This window comes from Lynx rufus, unplaced genomic scaffold (assembly GCF_022079265.1).
Source record: "Lynx rufus isolate CCGP_SWC_20201006 ecotype Redwood Valley unplaced genomic scaffold, mLynRuf1.p SCAF_8, whole genome shotgun sequence".
In the NCBI taxonomy this organism is placed as follows: Eukaryota; Metazoa; Chordata; class Mammalia; order Carnivora; family Felidae; genus Lynx; species Lynx rufus.
Window position 1 is genome coordinate 16,902,999 of NW_025814896.1, and position 25,281 is coordinate 16,928,279.

Below are 25,281 nucleotides of genomic sequence, written 5' to 3' on the forward strand. Positions count from 1 at the left end.
TATGGTCTGTGGGGCCAGACCCGGGCGGGAGAGTAACTGCCTGAATGGCATGGTGGATGCCCTGACCCCTGGGGACCCTGCACTCTTGACCTGGTAACAATTTTAATGGGGGTTCCCTAAATCTTGTGGACTTCTGGCTGGAGATTAGGAGCTACTTCGACTGCTGGCTATAGTTGCCAGCTGCCTTGAACAGAGAAAAAGACAAGGAGTGAACATTGGGACTAAATGGGAGAGTCGCGGTGTTGGTCAAAAGGAAGGAAAAAGCAAGCTCCCAGAACAGAGGCTTGGACCTTACCCCCAGGTCTGCAGAGCAAACCGATGCAAGAAATAAGGACAGTGGCATCCCAGTGCCCAGGCTGAGATGGTGGGTGCCCGGAGGACAGGGTTTCTGCGGTAGGGAGGAGGGGAAACTGGGCAGACCCCATAACCAGGTCTCCCTCTGGCCCTTGGCCTGCCCAGAGCGCCCCTCCCATTTGGTGTGAGCTGAGAGCACTGGTAGATGAGCTCTCTTCTGCTGGGATTCTGTCCCAGAGGGTGGGAATACGCTCTCACTTGCTCGGGGCCACTCACGTGGCTCTGGTTCACAAACAGGTGCTTGGGGGCGGCCTGAGCTCTTGTGCTGCGCAGGTACTGGCTCCAGCTGAACTCCTCCTCCTTGTAACCTAGGCCCCTCAGGCGGGGAAGAACAGAGTGCCGTGCAGACAGAGGCTGGGCCATCACGAGGACACCCCGCGCTGAAGCAGCAGAATCAGGAAAGCCCAAGGACCTCCCAACCCTCAAGAACCTGCCCAGGGAGACCCTGCTGAGGTGGGACATGACCCGGGTCGTCACTCTAAGGGCAAGGGCAAAACAGAAGCCCTGGGGCCTAGTCACAGCAGGATGAGATTAAAAGAGGCTAGTGGTGGAACGGGGAACAGGGGAGAAGGTCCCACAGGGAAGAACCAATGGGTCTGAGGGCTCACTGCCTCACTGTGACCAACCTGGCTAGGCCTTACCTTTGGGGGGCTGCAGTTTGTGCCCAGTCTTTTCAAACCAGCCAGCGGGGTGAATGTCAGGGGAGTTGGCATTGATCCAGAAGTCATGGCACTCGGAATACCCATCGAAGTGTAGACGTAGGCGGTAGCCACACACCTAGCCCCATGAGGGGGAATCACAGGGACTCTGATGCCAGCAGACTCCCACTCCCTCTCCCTCACCTCTCCTGGCCCAGCCTGGTGGTCTCAAGGGTCTCGAATGCTAGCAAGGTCCCCAGCCCACCACTCTTCCCCCATCCTGAACCTTGCCCCACACTCTCCCATCCTGCATTGAGGACAGATCATGTACTCATGAGCCGAGTCTGCATGTGAGACAGGCAGAGTCTAGGACATCCTCCTGCCCTTTTGAGCCCTGGACAGAACCGCAAGGGCACCTACCGAGGCTCAGGCCTGTTCAGAGGGCCCCTGATGACCCTTCCTTCTGCTACCGTCTCTCACTGCTCCCCCCTCACACTGCTGTGACCTCACTGAGCTGATGGCAGCTCCTTGAACTTGGCTCCCTGTTCTATGCCCATGACTTTTGCTTCTTCTGCCTGGAACACCTACTCACTCACAATTTATCCCTCAATGCTTGGCAGGAGGCCTTTCCTCTATGAAGCTCCTCTTGCCCCCTTGGGGCTGCCCTGCTCACATCTGCTGCCCCGTGTGGTAAGCTGCTGATGTGTTTATCTGACTGATTCCCACACAAGTGTGAGCTCCCAGAGGACGAGATCATGATTGGACCCATGCCAACATCTCTGCCCTCGGGATCCCTCCTCCTCAGGCTCCCCCAGCACTGCAGGATGCACCATTCAGTAACGTCTCCACGCCCAATATTTAGGTTTTGTTCCTATTTTAGCTTTCGGTGGGTTCCACCATAACCCCCTAAAGACTGGGTGCTTTCTGAGGGCAGGGCAGTGTCTCCGTCATCTGAGTCAGGACCTCCATGTCCCTAGCAGTCCCCATCAGGCTACCCAGAGAGACATCACCAGAATATGGGAGCAAGTCTCAGCTCACCTCAGCCACTGTGAGGATGAAGTACATGGACGGGTGTTGAGGGTCGATGCCTTCCAACTTCATGCCCAGTCTGAAGCCATTCTTATTATGAGTGACCGCCTGGTACTGTCAACGCACAGATTGGAGAGGACCCAGCCTCCATCCAGCCTTAGCCTTGCCTAGTGGGCTTGGGGTGAAGGAGCTGCCTTTAGACCCCACCCGCCTGGTATTACCAAAGTGGTAGCTTATTTGGGAATCTTTAGTGCAGGGATCCACAGCAGGACACACTAGCTCCCAGGTCCTCTGAAAAATGTGGGCTAAGTCAGGGCTGGATTTAAGGGCTTGCTCTTACCCAAGTCATAGAGAGATCCGCATACAAGAACTGAGCAGAAGGTACCAGGATTCAAAAGTCCACAGGTCCAGTGATGGGTGAGCCAGGGTCCCACCTCTCTACTTCCTCCTATCCTGGGCGCCTCTCAAGAGTGAGCCCTTCTCTACTCTGGGACCCTAACCAGCCTCTCCCCCTTCCATTCTACCAGTCTTTTGAGGGATATCAGACACACAGAACACCAGAAGGTCTGAGGTTGGTGGTGAGTTCCTGGACTGGGTATGCAAGCTCTTCCTAGGTAGAAATTGCCTGACTCACGTCCTGGAAGAGGCTGACAGGGGCGGTGACAGCCTTCTGCTCCTCCAGGTAGGGCTCCCACGACCAGCCTTCCTTCTTCTCCCCTGATGCTGTGGACAGGAGACAGACAGACTAACCTCTGGACTGCTCCCGATAGATTCTTCTCCTGAGTTTCCCCTGACTCATCTCTACCTTACCTCCAAAACAAACCTTTGTCTATGATCACATGCTGCCCTCTGGGCCCTCCCAGCCATGCCAGCACCGGACAGCAGGGGTTCAGACTTCAGGGGAGACTCAGTCTCAGGCGGGGCTGCACCAGATTCTGTCTGCCCCACCCTCATCCCCAGACCACCGTCAGCAAAAGTACTTTGTATTATTTAGCAATTAAATTGAGGTCCCACAGAGGGACTCAGTTTTCTGACAAAGCCCAGTGACAAGTCCTGAGCCAGAGGAATTCATCACAGTGCCACCTAAGCTCACAGGGATAGAAGAGGAAAAAGAGAAATGAGACAGAAACCATGGAAGGAGGAAGAAACGGAGGAGCCAGGTCACACAGAAATGAGAAACTCTCTTTTTTCGAATCTTCTTCCTCTAAACACACACAGGTACACACAGATACACAAGTATGTTATATGTGTGCTTAGTATGCCCACAGAGTACAGACTGATTCCATGGCCCTCCTTGACATACACATGCCCCCCCCCCCCCACACACACACACTGTGGTTAGGAATATCCAGAGGAGATCCCTCCTGGGGAGAGGGAGAGAAATTTCCCTACGGGACCTTCAGGTTAGTGTAAGATGGAGACCAGGCCTCCAGAACAGAGAGAAACATCCTTTAAAGACTAGAATAGGTGGCAATGTGTAAGGTAGGCTCACAAGGTCAGCCTGAGCTACCTTTAGCTGAAGGCTACAGATAATGAAAGAGGCAAAAACCTGCAAAAATCAATTCATATCCCTTGGGTAAATAGCTCCAGCTTCTTCTAGAAACTTCACTGACTCAATTTTGTCATCTAAGATATGCAGACAACTTCATCTACCACAGGGAGTCGTTTGCAGAAGTAAATGAAATGCTGTGAGTAAAAGATCTTCTTGAAATGCAAAGTGCTGGTCTTGTGTTACTGGTCTTCCTAGGGTTCCATGAAGTCTGTCTGATCTGGATTCTAGCTCTGCCATGCTCTGGCTCTCTTGGCTACTGCCCTGGATCATTCAGATGTGGAATGATTTGTTACTCAGGAAGAAGCTTTTCTTCTTTAGCTGGAAGCGCAGTGGCTAGAAGCATCTCCCTAGGAGCTGCCTAAGTTCCCTGGCCACTGTACTGAGCCTTGAGATCCCCACCATCTGACCCAGCTGGGCCAAAGCAAGTCTTTTCTTCATCAACTGATCAACCAAGCCATCAGACTGTCTCAGAGATCTACACCTACACACCAAGCCAGAGTACATCTCTTCCCACTACCCTCTGTCCTGAGTGAAACCTGGATTGTCCTTTGAACACATCACTTGTGTTCCCTCAAGAAATCCTCAGTTCTCCCACTTGGCCTTTATCCAGACTTACAGAGCATGCCAAGGGAGGAGAGAGTAGGCTTTGGGACGCCAGGCCTGGCATCGTCTCCCCGCGTCTTGCCACTGCCATTCTACGTTATCCTGCATAATACCTCTTCACTTTTTCCAAATCACCACTATTATCACCAGCCCTTCACAACCCCTGAGCCTTTCTCCCCAGACGTTCTCACTTCTCACTCTTCCTAAACCGTACATGAGCCACTTGTTGGACTTCTCACCTCAGGAAGCTCTGCCCCTCCTGGGCTCCTAACTCTAAGTTCTTCTCCCCTCAGCCACACTCCAATGTGGCCAAGCTCTAAGACACCCCCCCTCTGCTGCCCAGGCCACAGTAGAGACCTCTGGCCTCCCCATCTTCTGTGTCTTACCCTTCCAACACCCAACCATGCCACTTGCCTCCCTAACCCTTTATTATCTGCATTCTCTCACTAGTCACAATGCATAACAGGTATATAGACTTTACAGTTTACCATCACCACCATTTCCATTTCCCTTAACCATTCCTTCACCACTGAGTGAAGGCTTCACCATTGAGTGGGGCTTCCTGTGTGCCAAGGCTGGTGCCAGAAACTGGGGGTACAGGGATGCCTCAGAGACCTCACATATGTGGTCCCCTTTAATCTTCACACAATGTCTCAAGGAGATAGGTAGGACTCATGGTAATCCTTTTCACAGATGAGAAAAGAGATGAGAAATGGAATCCAGTGGAGAGAGGTCCGACTACTAAACCCTTCAGTAATGACTAGACGTCTCCTCCCTGACCAAGCCCCAGCCTCCTCTGGTTTCCTGCATCCTTTTCCCATGGTGAACAACAGGCTGAGCTGTCAGCTACATCCTCAAGACTAGATGAGTCCCAACGCTTCTGCGTACAGTTGTACAGTATGCACACTGTACACAGGTGCCCAGCCAAGAGGGTGAATGGGCTGAAATCCAGCCTAGGCTCCTTGCCGAGCCATGTGGCTAAGTCTACTGTGAAAAAAGGTTGCCTTTTTCTAATTGGGTCTGCTCAGAAAGGGCACCTGTTTACAATGTGTGTCAAGGTACCGCATAGGCCAGCTGTGGTACTCATCCTCTTTTGACTTCCAGAAATGCTCCCTTGCTTATTCCTGCTTCCTTAGACTAGATGCTCTTGACTAGCAGTTTCTTCAGCTAGCTCAAGCTGTCCAAAACCAAATTCATAACTTCTCTGCCAAAGCTGTGGTCTTCTCAGTCTAGTCCATCCTGGTCGATGGCACGAGTATCCATTCAGTCACATAAGCCAGGAACATGAGAGGGATCCTTTATGTCTCTTTTTTCACGCCCAGCCTCCTTCAGTCCCTGAGTTCTGCTGACTCCAACTTCTACCTGTCTCTCGAACCTATCCCCACCTCTCTCTATGCTCACTGTTGGTCTCACTTTGAGCCTGGTTCAAGAGCCCCTGGTCTGATCTCTCTGCCTCAGATTCAGTCTATTGCCAGAATAGCTCTAAAATAAAAATCATTTCTTTCTTTGCTTTATGTCTACAATGGCTTCTGATTTACAACCAAAAGTCCAAACACCTTTCTGCAGCACACAAAGCTGTCAGTGACTAGCTTACCATGCATTTCCACGTCTCTGTGTGCTTCTGTGCCTTTGCACATCCTCATCCCTCTGCCTCATAGATGCTATCCCCACTGTGTCCCATCCTCTTATATTCTTCTCACCCACAGCTCCAGCACTAGCACAGGGTTTTACACAGAAAGATAATCACCAATTGTTTGTTAAGTGAATGACTAGGAGGATGTATGTGTGCATGCACGGATATGTGGACGACTGGACGTATGGATGCAGGGATGTATGGATGTATAGATGCACAGAGGGAAGTAACATCATCCCACCTACCCTGTGCAGCCTTCCTTGGCTCTATGAGGCAGCACTTATTCCGTGACAGTCCTTTGTACCTACATACCTCAACCACAACAGTTATTATACTATTCCATAACTACCTGTTTAAAAATTTTTTTTTCATTCATTATTTTTTTTTTTTAATTTTTTTTTTCAACGTTTATTTTTATTTTTGGGACAGAGCGAGACAGAGCATGAACGGGGGAGGGGCAGAGAGAGAGGGAGACACAGAATCGGAAACAGGCTCCAGGCTCTGAGCCATCAGCCCAGAGCCCGACGCGGGGCTTGAACTCCCGGACCGTGAGATCGTGACCTGGCTGAAGTCGGACGCTTAACCGACTGCGCCACCCAGGCGCCCCTTCATTCATTATTTTTGATAGAGACAGAGACAGAGAGCAGGGGAGGAGCAGAAAGAGAGGGGGACAGAGGCTCTGAAGAGGGCTCTGTGCTGACAGCAGAGAGCCTGATGTGGGACTTGAACTCACAAACTGTGAGATCATGACCTGAGCCAAAGTCAAACGCTTAACTGACTGAATCACCCAGGTGCCTTCTCTCTTTAAAGTTTATTTATGTATTTTTGAGAGAGAGAGACAGAGAGGGAGAGACAGAGAGAGAGGAAGGGAGAGAATCCTAAGCAGGCTCTGCACTGTCAGCACAGAGCCCAACACAGGGCTCGAACTCATGAACCGTCAGATCATGATCTGAGGCTTAACCAACTGAGCCATGCAGGCACCCCTCATTCCTCAAATGTCTTGATGTCCCTGTGCTACCAAGCCCCCTTCCATCTGACCACTTCCTTCTTGCTGCACTCTCTTAGCTGTATCTTCTTCCTCTTTTCTTGCCATCGGTGGTTCTTTCTCCCACCCCAACCCTGCTCCTCAATGATGGGAACCCTAGAAATACACCAATTGCTTCCCATTTCCTCTCTTTGTGCTGACTCTCTTGGGACGCTTCTTGAGCGCTGCTTCTGTAGTTTAGGTGGAGATAATTCGCAGATTAATGGTTCTAGCCAGACTTTCCACTCTCAGGTCTACAGGAGAGAAGGAAAACCTAAAGAACAGAATGCTATGGCTCAAAAACAACCAATCACAAGTAGTCACCAGGGTGCCAACCATGTGCTGGATCTTTTCGTTTTAAATTTGCCACAGAAACATGTATTTGCCTATCTCTTCTGCGGTATGGTTAGCCAGTATTTGCCTATCTCTTCTGCAGCATGGTTAGCCAGTTCAGCATCAGTTCATTTCAAGACAGAAAACTTAATCAAGAGCCTGCCACTTGAGGTCAACATGTACCCGGCAAGGATCTATGCCTGGGAACACCAAGCCAAAGAGGCTGGGCTCCATAATGCTATGGTCTATTCTTCACTTGGCCTTCAGTTTCTAGTAAGTACAAATGGACCTTTCTGAAAATCTCATGAAAGTCATGGACCATCTACCCAGAAAAATAAGCAATTCACAGAATTTTGCACGTAAATTTAGATTAGGGACCTCAGTTAGGAAGGCACTGTTGTAAGAGTCCTACTGATAAATGACTTGTACCAAAGCACACACTCATATTCTCAACTTGCTCCCCAACTTTACGGCACACTCTTTGTATTTCAATATAAAATGTGTTTCCTATACCAAATTAAAAAATGGCATGGATCTGAATAAATATTTATCTAAAGAAAATATATAAATGGCCAATAAGCACATGAAAAGATGCTCAACACCATTAGCCATCAGTAAAATGCAAATCAAAACCACAATGAGATATTACTTCACACCCACGAGGATGGCTATAATAAAAAAGAGACAATAACAAGCATTGATGAGGGTGTGAATAAACTGGAACTCTCAAACTGGTGGGAATGTAAAATGGCACAGCCACTTAGGAAAACAGTCTAGCAGTTCCTTAAAAGGCTAAACATAGAGTTACCATATAACCCAGCAATCCACTCCTGGGTACACAATCAAGAAGAATGAAAACATATCCACACAAAAACTTATACATGGATATTCATATCAGCATTACTCATAATAGCCCCAAAGTGGAAGCACCCATATCCATCAATCAATAAATAAACAAAGTGTGATATAACCACACAATGAAATATTACTCAGCAATAGAAAGGAATGGGGTACCAATGGCCGCTACCCCATGGATAAACCTTTAAAACACTGTGCTAAGTGAAAGAAGCCAGTCACAAAGAGCCACCATATTATGTGATCCCATGTATGTGAAATGTCCAGACTAGGCAAATCCACATCCACAGAAAATAAACCTGGGGTTGCCTAGGACTACAGGGGTATTGGTGGTTTGGGGGGAATGATAGCTAAGGGACCCAGGGTTTCTTTTTGGAGTGATGAAAAAAATGTTTTGAAATTGATTGTGGTGGTGGTTACACAACTCTGTGAGTACACGAAAACCCACTGAATTGTACAATTCAAATGGATGGACTGCATGGTTTATGAATTCCATCTCAATAAAGCCGCTAAAAAAACCTGTACCTTGTAAAAATACATATGAAGCACTAACTGCGAAAACTGGATAGAGCGGACACCAATCAGAATGAAAACATTCTGCTCCTCAGAAAACATCATTTAGAAAGGAAAAAGCAAGCCAAAGACTGGGAGAAAATATTTTTTTTAGCATATATGTTTGATAAAGGACTTATATCCAGACTATATAAAGAATCAATAATAAGAAGATAACTTGATTAAGAATGGGCAAAAATGCATGTCTCAGGCAACTATAAGGAAACAGAAGAAGATGCTTGCAGGACTGCTCTGAATGTGAAAAGGCTGTAACAAGTTGACCCCAAAGAATCCCACCTGATCTGGATGTGGGCAGAATGAGAGGGGACACGAGAATATCAGAATAACTGTTAATGACTAAATATACTGTAAAGACTTTTACCGTGGTGTGTTAGAAAACGATTCTTCAAACAAAGTGGCTGTTGCAACGATAAAGCAGATATATGCAAGAGAGAGAGAGAGAGAGAGCGAGCGCCTGAGTACACACATGAGTTACACGGCTCTAAACCGTAAACTATTGGAACATCCTGTGAGGACTAGATAACGTCAGTCTTGTACAACATGAGCCCAGCAGCTGGCCATCTAACTGCCAAACAGTGTAAACAGAACACAGATTCTCCACACACACAGGACACTCAAGCAAACCTGCCACCCCCACCCTGAGCCCTAGATTCTTCTGCCAAAAGACCCCAAAAATGAGTGGGAAAAAATTTAGCCATAAATGCAAACTTCTGTTGACTAACAGAGTATCTTTCCTTGAAAAAAGGAAAAAAGACAGAAAAGGGAAAATATCCAGAAAATGGCGAGCAGTATGGTGAGAAGTATGAATCAAAAGATAACTCTGTACTGGACAAGAGGACCCAGCTAAAAGAATGCTGATTCATGAATCTAGCTCCCTAAGTAAGACAGAGCAGTTGAACCACTGTCTTGAGGAGTTAGACACTGTCTCCTTCCTCTGAATAAGACTTAAGAAGTCATAAATCAATGAGAGCTACGCTTTTGGCTTCTGATGTGAGAGCCTTGGGTGAGAGACAGCAGTGAAAATTTGGTTTGGATGTGATGGGCAAAATTTCCAATAGGCACTACAGAGTTCGGAACCCTGGGCACAGCCTGGGTTCCTCTGGCTGGCACTGATCTGTCAAGGCAGAATGTCTTAAGAACTCACCTCAGCCTCTGGCTCTCTCTGGGACAGGAAAGACAGTAAATCATGCAACTGAACCATGGTCCAAGTGGAACCACCAACATACGACTCATCCATTCATGCACTGAATAAACATTTATTGAGAGTCTACTCAATACCAGTCGCTAAGCTAAGTACCGAGGATACAATGATTAATACAGCTTTGAGGGAGGAAGGTAGACATTAAACAAGAAGTGTGATAAATGTTACTTAGCTTAGCGGACTGTTGTCACATGGGAATGGAGAAGGGCTGAGGGCCAGAGCTGACTATGAATGACTTTTGTTCCACTTTTCTTGGAACCAAAGGGCCAGAATGGAGGCCCAAATAGCAAGGTCAGAGGAATGACTGGTATGAACCTGCTCACACCACCAAAGGGAAGCAATGCCATGTGGTGCCATTAAAAGCTGTTTAAGTCTTTGGATACTGAGCCTGGCAGTGAGGCCTATTCACAACTAGATAATAGAGAATACACAACTACATGATACAGTTCTCCCCATATACGCATACCAGCACGTAAATCAGAATCATTGTCTCTCTCGCTCATTTTTTCTCCCTCTGTCTCACATACACCAGTTCATACTCATCTATATATATACCACCCACCATCACATTCCTAACCCATACTCCCAGCCTCACACCTCCAAAAGCATATACACACATCGCACCAATATATATACACACGCACAGGCCACCATACCAGGCTGGCTGCTGTTCCATTCCTCACTTTCCGGGGTGCTAGCAGCAGGCTGTCCCTCTGGATCCTTTCCTTCTTCTTGCTTCTCCTGTGGAAGGCAAGCCTTATTCCTGTCCTCAAGGGTTGAAGTCCCAGACTCTATTCCCCTGCCTGGCTCCCTGGCCACACGGTGTTCAGTCACAAACAAGTGGAATTTCTGCTAGGCTACCAGCTGGAACACAGCTCCAGCGGACAACCCCTTATGAGGTTGAGGTGCACTCACATGACCATACAGCCCCTAGTGACGCAGTCTGATGACAATCTTCCTCATTCCCCTCAGAACTGCTCTGTGTGGATTTTACCTGCCCACTGGAACTTTCATGCTCTGTCTCTTCCAGCTTCTCTGCAACTAGAGCCCTGTGCTCCCAGGCCTCTGGCCTTGTGACTGGGCTCCGGTGATGGAGCTTTCCATCTGCCTACACACCTACTTGGGTGCTGCTTTATGTGAATGTGACTTAGCCCTGACACGAGACTGAGATGGGAGCTCCAGAAAGCAGGAGGGTGATTTAATCATTTTCCTCTAACCAAGTACAGGACCTGAATCAAAATGGGACCCCAAAAATATGATGAGTGAGCCATCATGTGTCTTCTCTGGCCCAGCCCCACAGCCTGGATTAACAGAGAGGGTCGTGGGAACTGAGGCAGTCTTTAGCCTCCGCTCTCCCTCCCCACTGCCCTCTTCCTACCAAGGCCTCTGGCTCCGACTCCTCCTCTGATGGGCTGTGGTATTCCCTGCGCTTCCTCTTCTTCATGGGTTTGAGGAGTTCAGAAGCGCTGGTGCTGGAGTTCTGGCCGGAGTTCTCCACTATGACTGACCTGAGGGAGGAAGGCCTGAGAGAAGGAAGCACCCACCCTTGCACCACCCAGTCCCCCTCCTAAGCCCTGAACAGGAAGAGGGCTTGCCTCCCCCTTCCCCCCCCCCCCCCAGCTGCCCCACAGCCAGAGCAAGTAGGGTTGCAATCCCCTCCCCCTTACCTCTCTTGGAACAGCGGTGGGCAGTCATCATTGGAAGAACCGGGATCCGGACCTGCGCTTTGCTGAGGTCCACACTCCTGGCACTGACAGTTCCCATCATCTTCTGGGGGGTCCTGCGGGGGATCTTCTGGAGGGTCCTGGGGGAGGTCCGCTGCGGGGGGGCCAAAGGGGCCTCAGGCCTCCCACCCACCACAGCCGCACCTGTCAGGCCCCGCCCACCTCAGAGCCCACGCCCCCTCAGGACCAATCCCTGGGTGCACTCACAGAACCAGGGCACCCTCACCCCAACCCCTAACCATGGAAACTCCTTGGGGAGCTCGGGCCTCGCCCCACCCGTGCAAGGCCCCAGTCTGGGGACTTGGTGGGTGGGGGTCCTACCGGGCTGTTGGGTGCCCGCATCGCCACCTCCCGCCGGGGCCTCGCCATCTTCATACTCGGCCACACCTTCTGGCCGCAGCTCTGGGCTCGGGGGCTGCTCTGCTCCTACCATGTTCAGCGGTGCGTACTCGCTTATCCGGAACTGGAGCGCACGACGGTCTGAGGACAGGACTCCCGTACCCCCTCGACCCGTCCCCCACTCGGCACAGTCCCCTCAAGCCGCCTTACTCCGCAAGGCTCGGCTCCGGGTGCCAGGCTCCAAGCCACGCCCCCAGCAGCCCTCCAGACTCCGAGCGCCTCCACCCCAGCCATGCCCCTAGAGTCCCGCACTCAAAGCCGCACCCTGGAACCCTTCATCTAGGCCCCTTCCCCCTCCTTCGCCTCGAGCCCCGCCCGTGGCCCGCTGGCCCCGCCCCTCAGGTGCGGCTCGCAGGGGGCCCGCCAATCCCCACAGACACTGACCCGCAGGCCGCTCCCAGGAGGCGGGGCCGCGGCCTCCGTCCACTCCAGGAGCCGCACTGTGGTGGCGCTGGAGCTGGCCACAGGCCCGGCGCTTAACTGCGGCAGAACGGTGGCCGTGACAGGTACACTGCCCGCCACTCGCTCCGGAGCGCCCACATGGATCGGTTCCCGCGGAAAACAGGACACGTCTAGGGCACTGCTGGGCAGGCCAAGGGTGGCCGAGCTGGCTGTGAACAAATACACGGACTGTCATGACACAGGTAAGCCTGGTGGTCGTGCCCCATGCATGTGTGTGGGCAGGTGAAGGTTTGTCTTTCTCAGGATCCATACCTGCCTAAGCAGGTATGCTCCTTCTCCCCAGACCCCTGGCTTGGCCCACCTGGGATGATGAAGGCAGTAGTGGGCAGGTGAGAGCCAGAACCTGAGCTGTCTCTGGCCACCAGGTGCACGTTGACCTCTCCTGTGGAGGGCCCCTTCAGTGTCCTCAGCATCTCCATTTCGGCATTCCCCTCCATCCTGGTAGGCCTACGAGCTGAAGACAACCCCTAGGGCAATCAGGGCGGGAGGGGGCTTCTTTGAGGAGCAGCTGGTCACCCTCAGGCTGGCAACCTGCAGAGAAAATCCTCAACCCTAGGTAGAGCAGACTGTCTTAGGAGACCAACATAAACTCTGGCTCCTGGCTCCAACCAGGTCACCCAGATGAGGGCTCTGGCCAGGCCCTGCATCTCCCTCAGACTCTGGGAGATGGGCATGTGTGAGGGTGCTCTGTAAACTGTGATGTTCTGGACTGACTCTGGGGAGTAGGTCTTGGGCCAAGGTTCTGTCTGGCCAGCTGTCACGGCGTAGCCCAGGCTAAGTCCAAACTCCCCTCTCTCAACCCTGACCTCCAGCCCCACTAGAATCAATCCCTTCTCCCTCTGGAAATTTAGAGCCCTCAAGTACCAGGTTCTCTCTCACTCACAAGGTCCATTTTCCTGGGAGATAATCTTTCCTGATCACAGTCCTTTATAACACCTGCCCACAATCCTTCAACCCCAAGCACAGAGTGCACACCGTAACATCTGTTGAACAAATGCATGCATGTGAAGAGCACAGAGGTATCTGAGAGCCCAGACAGTGCATGAGTTTGCTATAAATAATGCAAGGACGAAAGAGGCATTTAATACAGAGGTGGTTGAACCGGTAAATATATGGGGAAAAAACACCTAATGACGTAACAAATATACTTAATATCTATCATTTACTTAACTCTTAAACTATCTTGGCCACTGTTAGTGCCTTACCAGCACTGTCCAGTAGAATCTTCTGTGATGATAGAAATATCTTAGGCCTATATTGTCCAACACAGTAGTCGCTAGCCACACGTGGTTACGGAGCACTCGAAATGTGGCTAGTGTGAACAAAGAACTGAATTTTTTTTATCTTCATTTAAATTGGAATAGCCACAGTGACCACAGTTACTGTATTATACAGCAAAACTGTACACATATTATAATTGGCCTGTCGGCACTACCTACAAAACACATCTCAAAGTCTGACAACTTCTCTCCATTTCCTTGCTGCCACACTAGTGCCAACTGCTATCAGCTCTCCTTGGACTTGAGAAACTGCCTCCTAACTCATTTCCCTCCTTCCTTGCCTGCCCCCTATAGTCTATTCCCAGGCAAGAGAAAGCTTTAAAAATGTAAACCGAATCACATTATCTCCCTATCTAAAATTCTTCTATGGCTCTCCACTGCCCTTAGAACAAAATCCAAGTGCTTTATCCTATAGAATCTGACCCCTGTCTTCCCCTATGACCTTATCCTCCATCAATCTTCCCCTGTTCTCCACCCTCAACAAACACTGGTTTCCTTCTGTTGACTAACAAACATTCCCACCACAGAGCCCTTGATCCTTGCTGTTCCCTCTGCTTAGAATGCTCTTCCCCATCCTCTTTGCTTGGCTGCCCCCCTCCCATCCTCCAGGCCTTGGCTCAGTGGCCATCTCCTCAGAAGAGGTCTTTCCTGGCCATTGAATTTAAAGCAGCACACCCCTCACCCATTCCACTACTGCCTATCCCATTACTGTGTTTATTTCCTTCACATCCTTCATTACAATCAATAATGATCTTCATTTACTTATTTGTGTTTGATCAGTCAACCCCACTGAGATAGAAGTTCCATGAAGGCAAAGATTTGTTATCTGTCTTGGCCACTGCTCTATGGCCAGTCCTCAGAATAGTGCCTACACACAGTAGGTGCTAAAAAAATGTGTTGTATTTCAGTAATTTCAACTCATTAATAAAAAGCTCTGTATATGTAATTGATACTGGGTTGCTTTAAGGTGTTAGCAGTAATTGACAATGGCTTCTGGCATACACGTTAAAGGAAAACATAGCCTAGGCTTAAGACTGACTTCAGACTATGAATCTCAGCTCCACCACTTACACCTGTGCTTCTAAGTAGCTTACCCTCTTTGAGCCTCAGTTTCTTCATGTGTAAAATGTGGCAACGGTATATGCCTCAAATGGCTGTGGTGAAGACTAAATGGACAAAATACGTAAAGTCTTGGTAGCAGCAGAGCAGACCTTCGACAAATCCAACTCCACTCCCTTTTAACAGAAATCCCAGGAAGCTTGGTAGCTTGTTGGCAAAATCAGCTTACAGTGCTCACTGTCTCTCTCAGCCTCCCTCCTGCTATTCTTGTGCATTCATTTATTTTCCAGATTTTCTTCCTTAAAATAGAGTCCATCCTCTGTATTACAGAGTATGTAATCAGGTAGGCAAAGGCTAGATACATAACCTGATTAATTCAGGCAACGTTCAAACCAAGGTGTGTCCCGTGTTAAAATTATAAAATAGAACTCCCTGAATTTCAATTCTCCTTATTTTGTTTTGCACAGCTGATGTACCATTTCAAGTGCTTTTCAATAGAGTCAATCTTTTTACTCAAAACCTTGGCAGTCATTAAGAGTCAATGTGGTAGGATGCCTGAGTGGTTCAGTCAGTTGAGCATCAGACTTGGTCATGGTCATGGTCTTGTAGTTCGTGAGTTCGAGCCCCACGTCGGGCTCTGTGCTGACAGCTCAGAGCTTGGAGCCTATTTCAGATTCTGTCTGCCTCTCCTCTGCTCTCACTCTGTCTCTCTCTCTCTCTCAAAAATAAACAGAATAAAAAAAAATTAAAAAAAAAAAAAGAGTCAGTATGGTTACTCCTGGAAGAATTTCATTCTGTTTCCAAACTTATCACATGCTTTAGGTGTATCCAGGAAGGGAGGCTAAGGGGACTGCCCTGCTATTCAGTTTGTTGCCCTCGTTTCAGCAAACACTGGAGGGCCAACTAGGTGTCAGCACCGTTCTGTGCCCTGCGAAGACAGTCTCAAAAAAGAGTGCTCTCATGAAGCATATATTGTAGAAATAAGGGATAGGGTTGGGCTGGAGATACAAATTTGAAAGCCATCATGTACAGCTGGCGTTGAAAACCATAAAGCTGAGTACAAAGAACAAGGTAGGAGCTTTGGAGCTCACCAAGATTTATAGGTTGGGAGGAGGAAGAAGATCTAGTAATAGAGCTTCTCATGAGGTCAGGGGGAATCCAGAAGGGTCTGAGCTTCTGGAGGACACATGAGCAAAGTTTTCAGGAAAGGGGGCCAGATCAAGTCAGGTGAGGGAGTGGACCGTTGGGGCAACAAAGAGTCATTAGAAACCTTGACAACAGCCGCTTCCAAGGAGCTGTGGACATAAAAACCTGGCCGGAGTGGGTTCTAGAGAGAGATCATGGATTAGCTCAATACTTATTGAGCACCTACTATGTGCCAGGCCCTGTTCCAGGCAATGCAGAATTATCAATGAACAAAATAGACAACCCCTGTCACAGAATCCACATTCTAGTGGGGGAAACTAACAGTAAGGATTGATCCTCGTGGGAGAATAGGAGAAAAGGAAGTGGAAACAATGGGACTACCAACTCTCTTAAGGAAGTTGTGATGTGAAGGAGAGCATGGAGTTGGGGGATGGTGTTTGGAGAGTGATGTGGTCTCAAGGAAGGGGTGTGGGGTGTTTGCTGGTTTGTTTTTAAATAGGAGATGTCACAGCATGTTTGTACCTGAGGAAAATGAGCCTATGGAGAGGAAAAAACTGACAGGGCAGGGAAGAAAGACTCAGTCTAGAAGACAAATCCTTGAATATGCAGGAGGAAAGGGGACCCAGTGCATCTGTGATGTGGGGACCCAACACACGGTAGCCTTGGGCTCCTGCCAAGAAGCACCTACTGCTTCTGTGTTCTTCCTCCCCAGCTAGACCATGAGTTCTGAGGCCCGAAACTGCTTTCTCTGTGATTTGAATTCGTTCCTCCTCTGCCGCTGCCATCCCTTGTGCTTGCAGCCCATGTGGCATTTTCATAAACACTGTCCCACCTGGTACACACAATAGCACAACCAGTCTAAAATGGCTCCCGGGCCTGAGCCAGGTGCCAGGAACATCCACTCCCACCCCTAGAGCCTCCTTGCAACTTCAGAACCCCACTTCTGTGTCCTGCGCATATATGGTTCCTTCTGCTTGGTACCTTTCTGTATCCCATAGGTCTGGAAAAATCCTACTCACCCTCCAAGATCCAGCTTGAGTGACACCTCTTCCTTGAAGTGTTACCCAAATCCACCCCAAAACAAAGTTAATCATCTCCTTGACTGTGCTCCATTCCACCACAGTCTAATTATGCATTAACTTGTGGGTCTCTGAGATGGCACAAAGTAGCTGATGTGTAAAAAGCCTGACACAGAGGTTGCACTCAACAGTCACTGAATGAATGAATCAGAGAGCTGGGAGTAAAAAGTGGTCAACATATTAGAAACAATGATATTGAAATACATCAATGGTTTAGCCATTCATTCCTTAGGGGCTAGAATACAATTTCCTCCAGCGTTGCTCAGAGGCTAGGGGAGGAGGGGATAAAGAGGCAGTCAGCTACCCTGAAGGCAGCCCTGGGCAGTCAGCTTCTCTGGGAATTGCCCTCAGCCAGGGGAGTTGCCTCGCCCAAGTGCCCTCTCCTGGAAGCAGCCATCCTGTCAGACTAGTTGATAAAGGGTAGAAGGGCCTTGCCCCTTGTCTCAATTTGGGTTATCTCAGCAGGGCCATGTCCCTTCCAGAGCTATCCCTGGGACAGGCTGAGGCCTCTGCAGAGACTACGTTGGCAGTTCAACTTCTGCCCACCACTTTGCTGTCTTCACTGTCCTACAGGTGATACTCCCAAGGGCACTCCAGTAAGTCTGCGCTCACATCTCCCTCCCAGAGTCTGGTTTCAGGGAACCCGACCTAAAACAGTCATTGGGTCCCTGGGACAGAGTGGTCTCTGGCACATAGCATATGCTCGGTAAACATTTATTGAATGAGTATGTCCCTGTTTATTTTCCCTTCCTATCTGCTAAGGTTCTTCCCACTGCTTGCCCTTCAAGGCTTCGTATACAACAGACGCTCAATAAAGGCCCTGGCTCTAGGTGTTGGGAGTGGGGTTAGCGCTCCAGACATCCCCACACGCCTCAACACACACACACTCAGCCCCAGCGAGATCGGGCGCCACAAACTTGGGGCCTGCCCCCAGCAGCTGCGACCGGGACGCGGGAGGGGCGAAAGCCGGCTCCGGGGTCGGAACCGCCGCCCGCCCGCCCTCGGAGGACTGGTACAGACGGCGGCGGGTGGGGCGGCCACCGACCCGTCGGCCACGCGCAACGGTTACTTTTTAAAACGCCAAAATGGCGGAATTCTTTTTATTCTTTCCCTTTATGGCAAAATAATAATCCCATTTCCCGTTATAAAAATCGGAAACCAACGGTAGGAAGAAGAAAGTTTGCCAGATGACCCATTTCCTAAGAAACCCCAAAGCCCGCCCTCTACACCTTCCGTCGTATTAATGAAAAACTCTTAATTGACTGCATTTCGCTGAAGACGGAGCCGCCGCCTCTCCCACGCGCGGTCGCGGCTCCCAGCCCCGCAGCGGCCGGCCCCAGCCCCGGTAGCGCTCCGCCCGGACCCCTTCCGCCCCGCTCCCCCCGCCCTCGTCCCCAGCCCGCGTCCCCCGCCGGAGGCACTCGCCACGAACCGCGCGCCCGGACCGCGCGCTGGGCACCTGCGGCAGGGCGGGCGGCACCCCATACCCTGGGCCAAGCCCCCGCCGCGGGGTCCCTTACCTGCGAGGCCCGCCCGTGGCCGCCCGGTGCCGAGCCGCCGTCCGAGCCCCGCGCGGCGCGCGCCTGCGCGCAGAAGGGGCGGGCCCGCCTCCCTGCAGGACGCGGGGCGAGCGCCGAGTGGGAGCAGGGGGCGCGGGCCCGGCCGCGTGGGCCTAGTGGCCTCTCCCCTCGCCTTCTCGGTGGAGATTCATCCTGCCCCCCACCCTCCGCATCTCGGCCAACTGTGTGCAGGGGGCGCGGGACCCGCCGAGCCGGAGAGCGACCCTGCTGGGCCCTAGCGGAGTGGCCAGTGACAAAAGACGGGGTTGCGCTCCCGCACGCGTCCCGGCTAGGGCGCTGCGGTGCCCAACGCCCTCCTACCGCGCCGCCCCACCCCCAGCTTGGAGAAGGGGAGCCAAGGAGCGTCAGACAACGGCCTCACAATGGGTGAAGGGGCGTGCGACCAGAGGAGAAGGCCTAGGGGGGCCTGGGTTCCGATTCTGACCCTGCCTGGCGTAAAGGGCGGCACTGACCAAACCTGCGTTTGGATGACCCTGTTGCCATGGCTGCTAGTGTGATCTGGAGGACATCATTTAATCCTGGCACTAATTTCTCCATTTGTAAAGACTAACCTACTTCATGGCATATAGTTCCTGTTTTGGTGTTACCTTGAGCAAGTCACTGCTTCCCAGTGCTTCAGTTCCCTTGATCTAACTGGAAAGTGGATGTAGTAACATACTGCATGCAGATGAAAACAGGGCAACTCTTGGTCCAGCCTAGAGCTGGGGGCTCCTCTCCCACACCAAAGGATTTAAGCTAATCCCTCATTTTACAGAAAAAGGACACTGCTGTCCATTTGGCCTGCTAAGATCATGACCACAGTCAGACCTCCAGCCTCCTGACTTGGTTCCAATAAGAAAAAGATTCCTAATTAATTGTAGGTAAATTCCCCAAATTGTGATCAGATTTAAACCTGGTTTAAATAAACCAGACTTTATTCTGGTTGCCACGCCAACGCATTACATGTGTTCTTCCTTGCTGCAATGTCAATTTTTAATCACATCTCATATTATTGGGAACAGAACTGCATCAGTTGAGGATGCTGGTTGCCATAACAATGTAAGTCTCTTTATACACACCAATACACACACAACCATCCACTTTTTTTTCTCTCATCTCTACCCAGACTGCTTGTTCTAGATTTTCCAAAAGGTTTATTTTAGGTATTCAGATTACAAGAAAGTGATGGAACTACACAAACACATGGCTTCTCAATTACAAATGCATCTTTCAGACAGTGATTCAGACAGACAAGTGGAATCTGAGCCAGCAGGATGCAGGAACGAACAGGAGTTGCTAAGACATTATTCTGCCCATTACCAGTATTTGGTTGGTCCAGATACTTTTGGTGGTCTTGCTTGCTTGAACACCTTCGGGGATGCAGAGCTCCTCCCAAGTTGATGTGATTTGGGGAAGGTTCTCTCACAGAGCCAGCGTTTGTTGTGCTGCACCAGAATGCCCTCAAAAGCAAGTGAGCTAGTCCAATCTTTCCCTCATGTGACACCCCCCTTCTATATGTCAATAGCCCCAAGGTCTTCTCCAAGTTAACCTTCCACCCCAGTGGACCCAAATTTGATTGAAATGTTGATAGCAGAAGCACAGAGAAAACTGTTGTGAGCAGCCAACAACTTTCTGTTCCTACAAAATTTAGTTCACTCTTGGTGCAGTCACTGTTTTAGGAAAATCATCAAAACATGCCCTTTATGTAAGTGTGCAAACATCTCTGGTTCTGACAGAAGATTTTACTAACAGGAAGTCCTTTCTAGCATAAACATGCCAAAATCCTAGGTAAAATATTACAAGAAAAAAAGGAAACCAGCAAAGGAGGAAGAAGAGTGAATTCATGGTTGAATTTGCAATAAGGGGAACGAACAGGAGTCAGAAACAAGAGGGAAACAGAGCACTAAGGAAGGGGTGGCCTGGTGTCCTTCTTGTCCTGGAGGCTGTTATTGGATAGACAGGGACCAGCTGCTAAGGACCGGGGTTTCATCACACACTTCATGGCAGGAGATGGGATCTTAAGTCCAGGTGATACCAGGAGCAGGTACTGAAAAACGCATGAAAAGACCACATCCCCAGACAATGTAATTGTGGGCTCCATAGTGGGAAAGGCAGGGGAGACACAAGACACAAGTTTCCAAATATGATTAGCTTCAGGTCCTGCTTCCCCCAGAGCATGGGTTTTTATTACCCAAAACTTCAGACGTTGACAAAGTTTACATTTGGGTTTGGGAACTGAAGCTTCTATTTGTAACCGCTAGGAAAAAACTTGTTTCAGTGAAGCCCAGAGCTTCAGCTATTTCATTTCCTTTACCCTCACTCTGTAAATATCTGAACCTTGTTCTCAACAATTTGTCTTATGATGATCCTGAGGAACCCAACAAAAAAAGAATCAGCTGACCAAGCCATATTCATTTTCTATCAAGGAACAAACTGGTGGCTTAAAACGACACAAATGATCAAAGCCCAAATTGGGTCTTACTGGGTCTCAAGGGGTTTTATTTCCCAGTACCAAGGATTTTCTCCCCAAGGAATTTACCTTGTCAAGGGGACAAACACCACTTAGGAAAGGTGGACCAAGAACCCAAGTCTATACAAGCCATTATTTTGCTTTACTCTGACTCTGTCTGCTCCAGGGCATCTTCTGGTGTCATTTTATCAGATACCTCCATTTAGGCTATGACAGAACACCACAGACTATACTAGGTGACTTACAAAAAAAGCTTATTTCTCACAGTTCTGGAGGCTAGAAAATCCAAGATCAAGGCACTGGCAGATTTCATGTCTAGTGAAGGCCTGCTTCCTGGCTTCACCAACAGTCATCTCCCTGCTCTGTCCTCACACGGCAGGAGGGCAAGGGATCTTTTATACGGGTGCTAATTCTAATCATGAGGGCGCCACCTTCATGACCTAATTACCTCCCAGAATCCGTACCTCCAAATATCATCACATTGGGGATGTTTCTACATGAATTTTGGGGGAGATATAAACATTCAGTCCATAGCACGTCATATCCCACAATCAGCTGTTTGGATGAGGTTGGAACTTACCTTCCAATCTCCCTTCTTCCACTCAAGGAACACACATTGGCTTTCTGGTACAAACCAGCTACTTGGACAGTGTTGGCCAGGTATGGGGGTGGCAGAGTAGGTGGGCATCTCCCTTAGAAAAGCTTATCTACTGAGAGGCAAAAATAAAGTTCCTTGGTGTACTTATTAACTCAAGAACCTCTCCCTGGCTTTGGACAGTAAATGAAAAAAGTCAACCTTTCAACTTTGCTTTATTTAGCAACATCATCAAGTTAGTGTAAGGTTTTATACTTTATTGAAATACGAAATATTTGTTATCTGTTAAGAAACATGGCACACACTCCAACTGAGTAAATCTGAAGAGAATTTAACAAAGGGTCTATTTTTAAAGGGATGGGCAGGTTGTTGGAAAATCACAATTATTAGAGTAAAACCATTGGGGCTAGGAAAGAAAGGGGAGACTGTGGTTACCAGGACTCGGAACAAGAGGGCCATATGTAGCACACTATGCCCTTCAGATGAAGACCATCACCAGCCTGAACCTTACAGAGAGGAGGCTGTGGAAATAGGTGTTTCAATCTCAATCTTTTCGCTCTCCTTTCCTACTGCTTTTCCCTAATGGCTGAACCTAATCAGAAATCAGAGGGCAAAAGAGTATGTGGACGGAGCCAATAGAGATTAACTTCCTGGGGCTCAGAACAGAGAATGGAGGCGTGGTGGTGTGGGAGGGCCAAATGGAAAGTGTCTATTTGTTTAGGCAAAATGAAATTACTAACCCCCTAAATTTTTCTTCTTCGTACACAGGTTGGTGGATTTAGGCTGGGCAGTCTCAAGCTGTAGGCTTGAGGCTAACAGGCACCTTCCCTTACCCCCTGACACCTGTCTCATATCCTACGACCAGCAGGCTGACAGAGGAATATTATTCTCATAGTGATGGTAGAGATGCAAAAGACCAAGTCCATTTGTGTAAGCATTTAAGCCTTTAGTCATGTTGTATGTTTCCTGTAGCTACAGTAACTAATTACCATAAATTTGGTGACTTATTAAAACAAAAATCTATTACCTTGCAGTTGTGGAGTTCTGAAGTCCAAAATGGGTTTCATTAGTCCAAATGGATTGAGGGGATGTTTAGCCTGGAGAGGACCTTCACAAGGTTAAGCTGTGGGCAGGGCTGTGCTCCCTCCAGAGGCTTTAGAGAACTGTTTTCTTGTCTTGAGGTTCCTTCTGTTTTCAAAGCCACAGCGTAGCATCTTCTGGTGTCTGATTTTGCTTGTTTTCGCATCAGCTTTTTCTGGTCCTTTTACCTTCAGGCCTATTGTGATTACACTGAGCCCGCTTGGATAATCCAGGATAAGCTTCCCATTTCCAGACCTTAATTTAGTCACACCTACAAAGTTCCTTTTACCACGTTAGGTAACATATTCACAAGTTACAGGGTTAGAAGACAGGCATCTTTGGGGAAGGGGAGGGCAGTATCTAGTCTACCAAACATGTCATGCCTACCAAAATTCCACTGGTCAAAATCAAAGGACAGGAGGTACTCTGCTCATTAAGGGAGGATGGGGATATATGTGTGTGTATATATATATATATATATTATACACACACACACACACACACACACACACACAATATACACACTCACACACACCTATAAAAGAATCTGGCAAGGCCTTTAAGAAGTATTTACTGACGGGGCGCCTGGGTGGCGCAGTCGGTTAAGCGTCCGACTTCAGCCAGGTCACGATCTCGCGGTCCGTGAGTTCGAGCCCCGCGTCAGGCTCTGGGCTGATGGCTCAGAGCCTGGAGCCTGTTTCCGATTCTGTGTCTCCCTCTCTCTCTGCCCCTCCCCCGTTCATGCTCTGTCTCTCTCTGTCCCAAAAATAAATAAACGTTGAAAAAAAAAAAAAATTTAAAAAAAAAAAGAAGTATTTACTGAATGTGAGTTTAGACTATTATGACTCAGGTATCATACTGATCATCTTACTATAATCACAGCCACAGCTATCCAGGCTTGAGTTCCTGCTGGGTCCGCAAGGGAATGTCATCTATAGCAAAGGTGGATACAAGCTGTAATTTAAGATCTTATTTGTGCATCCCAATTATAATGCTGCTGTGTATGCTACAATCACACTGAAATTTAGGCTCTGAATTTCCTTCTCCCTCTACTCCTATCACCCAGAACAAGAGGACACATTATTTACTTTAAACCCTTCTCTTAAGGTGAAGAGATTCTGCAGGAATACTAAAGTTTCCTCACTCCTTTGCCAGAACTGGCCCAGAATTCAGCTGAACATCTATTAAGGCAGGGAGTCCACATACTACTTGCTTTGCTCTGAGGAGGTTAAAGCAAACCTAGAGTGCTGTTGCTACTAGTGGGCCCCATTCTGTAAGGATACTGACAAACCAAATTCAAAACTGATGAACTGAAAAGGGCTGAGTGGATGTTTAGCCTGCAGAAGACCTTCCCAAGAGCAGACAGTACTATGATCTGTGGGGCCTGAGAAAGATCCAACTAGTAGCAATGAACACCCAAAAGTCCAGACTATACTCACAAAATACCATTTCCAAATAAAGATAACCAGAGCTCACTGGAGAAATGGCTGCCTCCAGATCTGAGATTAGAGAGAGGAGCCTGGAAATCTCATCATATTAGAAAGAAAAGAAACTGATAAAGATTATTAGGGTTGCTTCAAATGAACTCATGAGGCAACCTGAGTTGACTTTCATGAACCAAAGACAGAACAAGGCAACATCAATAAGGAGAACTCCAATGGATTAAAAAAAAAAAAAAGTGTGTAAAATCACGGTTTGTGGGTTTAATAATAGATTCAGGAAAAGATCATCAATGGCTGCCAATGACAAAAAGATACCCAAGTAGTTTTGGGAAGGAAAACAAAACAGAATCTGATAAAACCTCTAAAATAATGGGTCTCAAGTTTGAATAAGCACCAGAATCACTTGGAAGGCTTATTGTAACACCTATGGCTGGACTCCACTTAGTTTCTGATTCTAGGGTGGGGCTTGAGAAACTCTGTTTTTAACAAATTCCCATATGATGCTGATGTTACTGGGCCAGGCACACTTTGAGCACCATCGTATTGTTCTTAGATCTAGTCTAGAACATGCTAAATATCATTAGCATGCAATCAGCAAAATCAAGACTGAAAAACTACTCAATAGTGGCCTTCAAAAAATATACTGCAAGGGACAAGAGAACAAAGAGATTTAGGTCTTTTAGTCGTATATAGTGAACGGTCTTCAGCTGGAGTATCTAGGATTTCCTTCAAAATTATCTGGACAGGAAATGGACAGACATACATTGTTAAAGCTGAATTAAGTATTCAGGAGTTGGTTCACCATACTATTCTCTAACTGGTGCTTGCAAGCTCATAAAATCAAAGTAACAGCAATATATTTAAATAGTATACTCAAGGCTGTTCATGAATAGCTAAAAAGGAGCAGTGGTCACTTAATCAGATACTTGGGCACCATAATCAGCAACTGTGCTTTGCCTACCTTTTCCTCAATTGGCTAGGAAAGAAAGTATTAGGGTTTGACTACAGAGTATTTTAGTCCATGGAGTGACTGTGCCAATGCTTTGATAACAGCATTTACCCCCACAACAATACTAGAGGGCATGGTTTTACACAAGAGAACATGGCTTATTTTCTATGGAATCTATTAATCTCTCCTCTATTTAAAGTAGCCTCCTGCTCCCTTTTTGGCCCTGGGCTAGGAGAACCACA

The 25,281-nt window shown here is 48.5% G+C and overlaps 1 protein-coding gene and 1 long non-coding RNA gene across 2 annotated transcripts in view; both read right to left on the reverse strand.

The window, feature by feature from the left end:
* L3MBTL1 (L3MBTL histone methyl-lysine binding protein 1) overlaps positions 1 to 15,336 on the reverse strand; it is a 30,356-nt gene extending 15,020 nt beyond the window's left edge. Inside the window, exons 1-10 of the mRNA XM_047068246.1 lie at positions 12,682 to 15,336; positions 12,303 to 12,529; positions 11,841 to 11,982; positions 11,463 to 11,613; positions 11,174 to 11,303; positions 10,452 to 10,536; positions 2,656 to 2,744; positions 2,031 to 2,135; positions 996 to 1,131; positions 553 to 662 (exon numbers count right to left, since the gene is read on the reverse strand). Of these exons, the coding sequence (XP_046924202.1) occupies positions 553 to 662; positions 996 to 1,131; positions 2,031 to 2,135; positions 2,656 to 2,744; positions 10,452 to 10,536; positions 11,174 to 11,303; positions 11,463 to 11,613; positions 11,841 to 11,982; positions 12,303 to 12,529; positions 12,682 to 12,817 (1,311 nt within the window). The 5' untranslated portion in view covers positions 12,818 to 15,336. The remainder of the gene's footprint in view (positions 1 to 552; positions 663 to 995; positions 1,132 to 2,030; positions 2,136 to 2,655; positions 2,745 to 10,451; positions 10,537 to 11,173; positions 11,304 to 11,462; positions 11,614 to 11,840; positions 11,983 to 12,302; positions 12,530 to 12,681) is intronic.
* A 4,304-nt stretch (positions 15,337 to 19,640) lies between these two features.
* On the reverse strand, positions 19,641 to 23,218 carry LOC124502970 (uncharacterized). Its single transcript, XR_006960092.1, has 2 exons — positions 21,554 to 23,218; positions 19,641 to 20,550 (listed from the first exon to the last, which is right to left on the reverse strand). It is a non-coding gene; the product is annotated as an uncharacterized LOC124502970 (long non-coding RNA).
* Between the last annotated feature and the right edge of the window lie 2,063 nt (positions 23,219 to 25,281).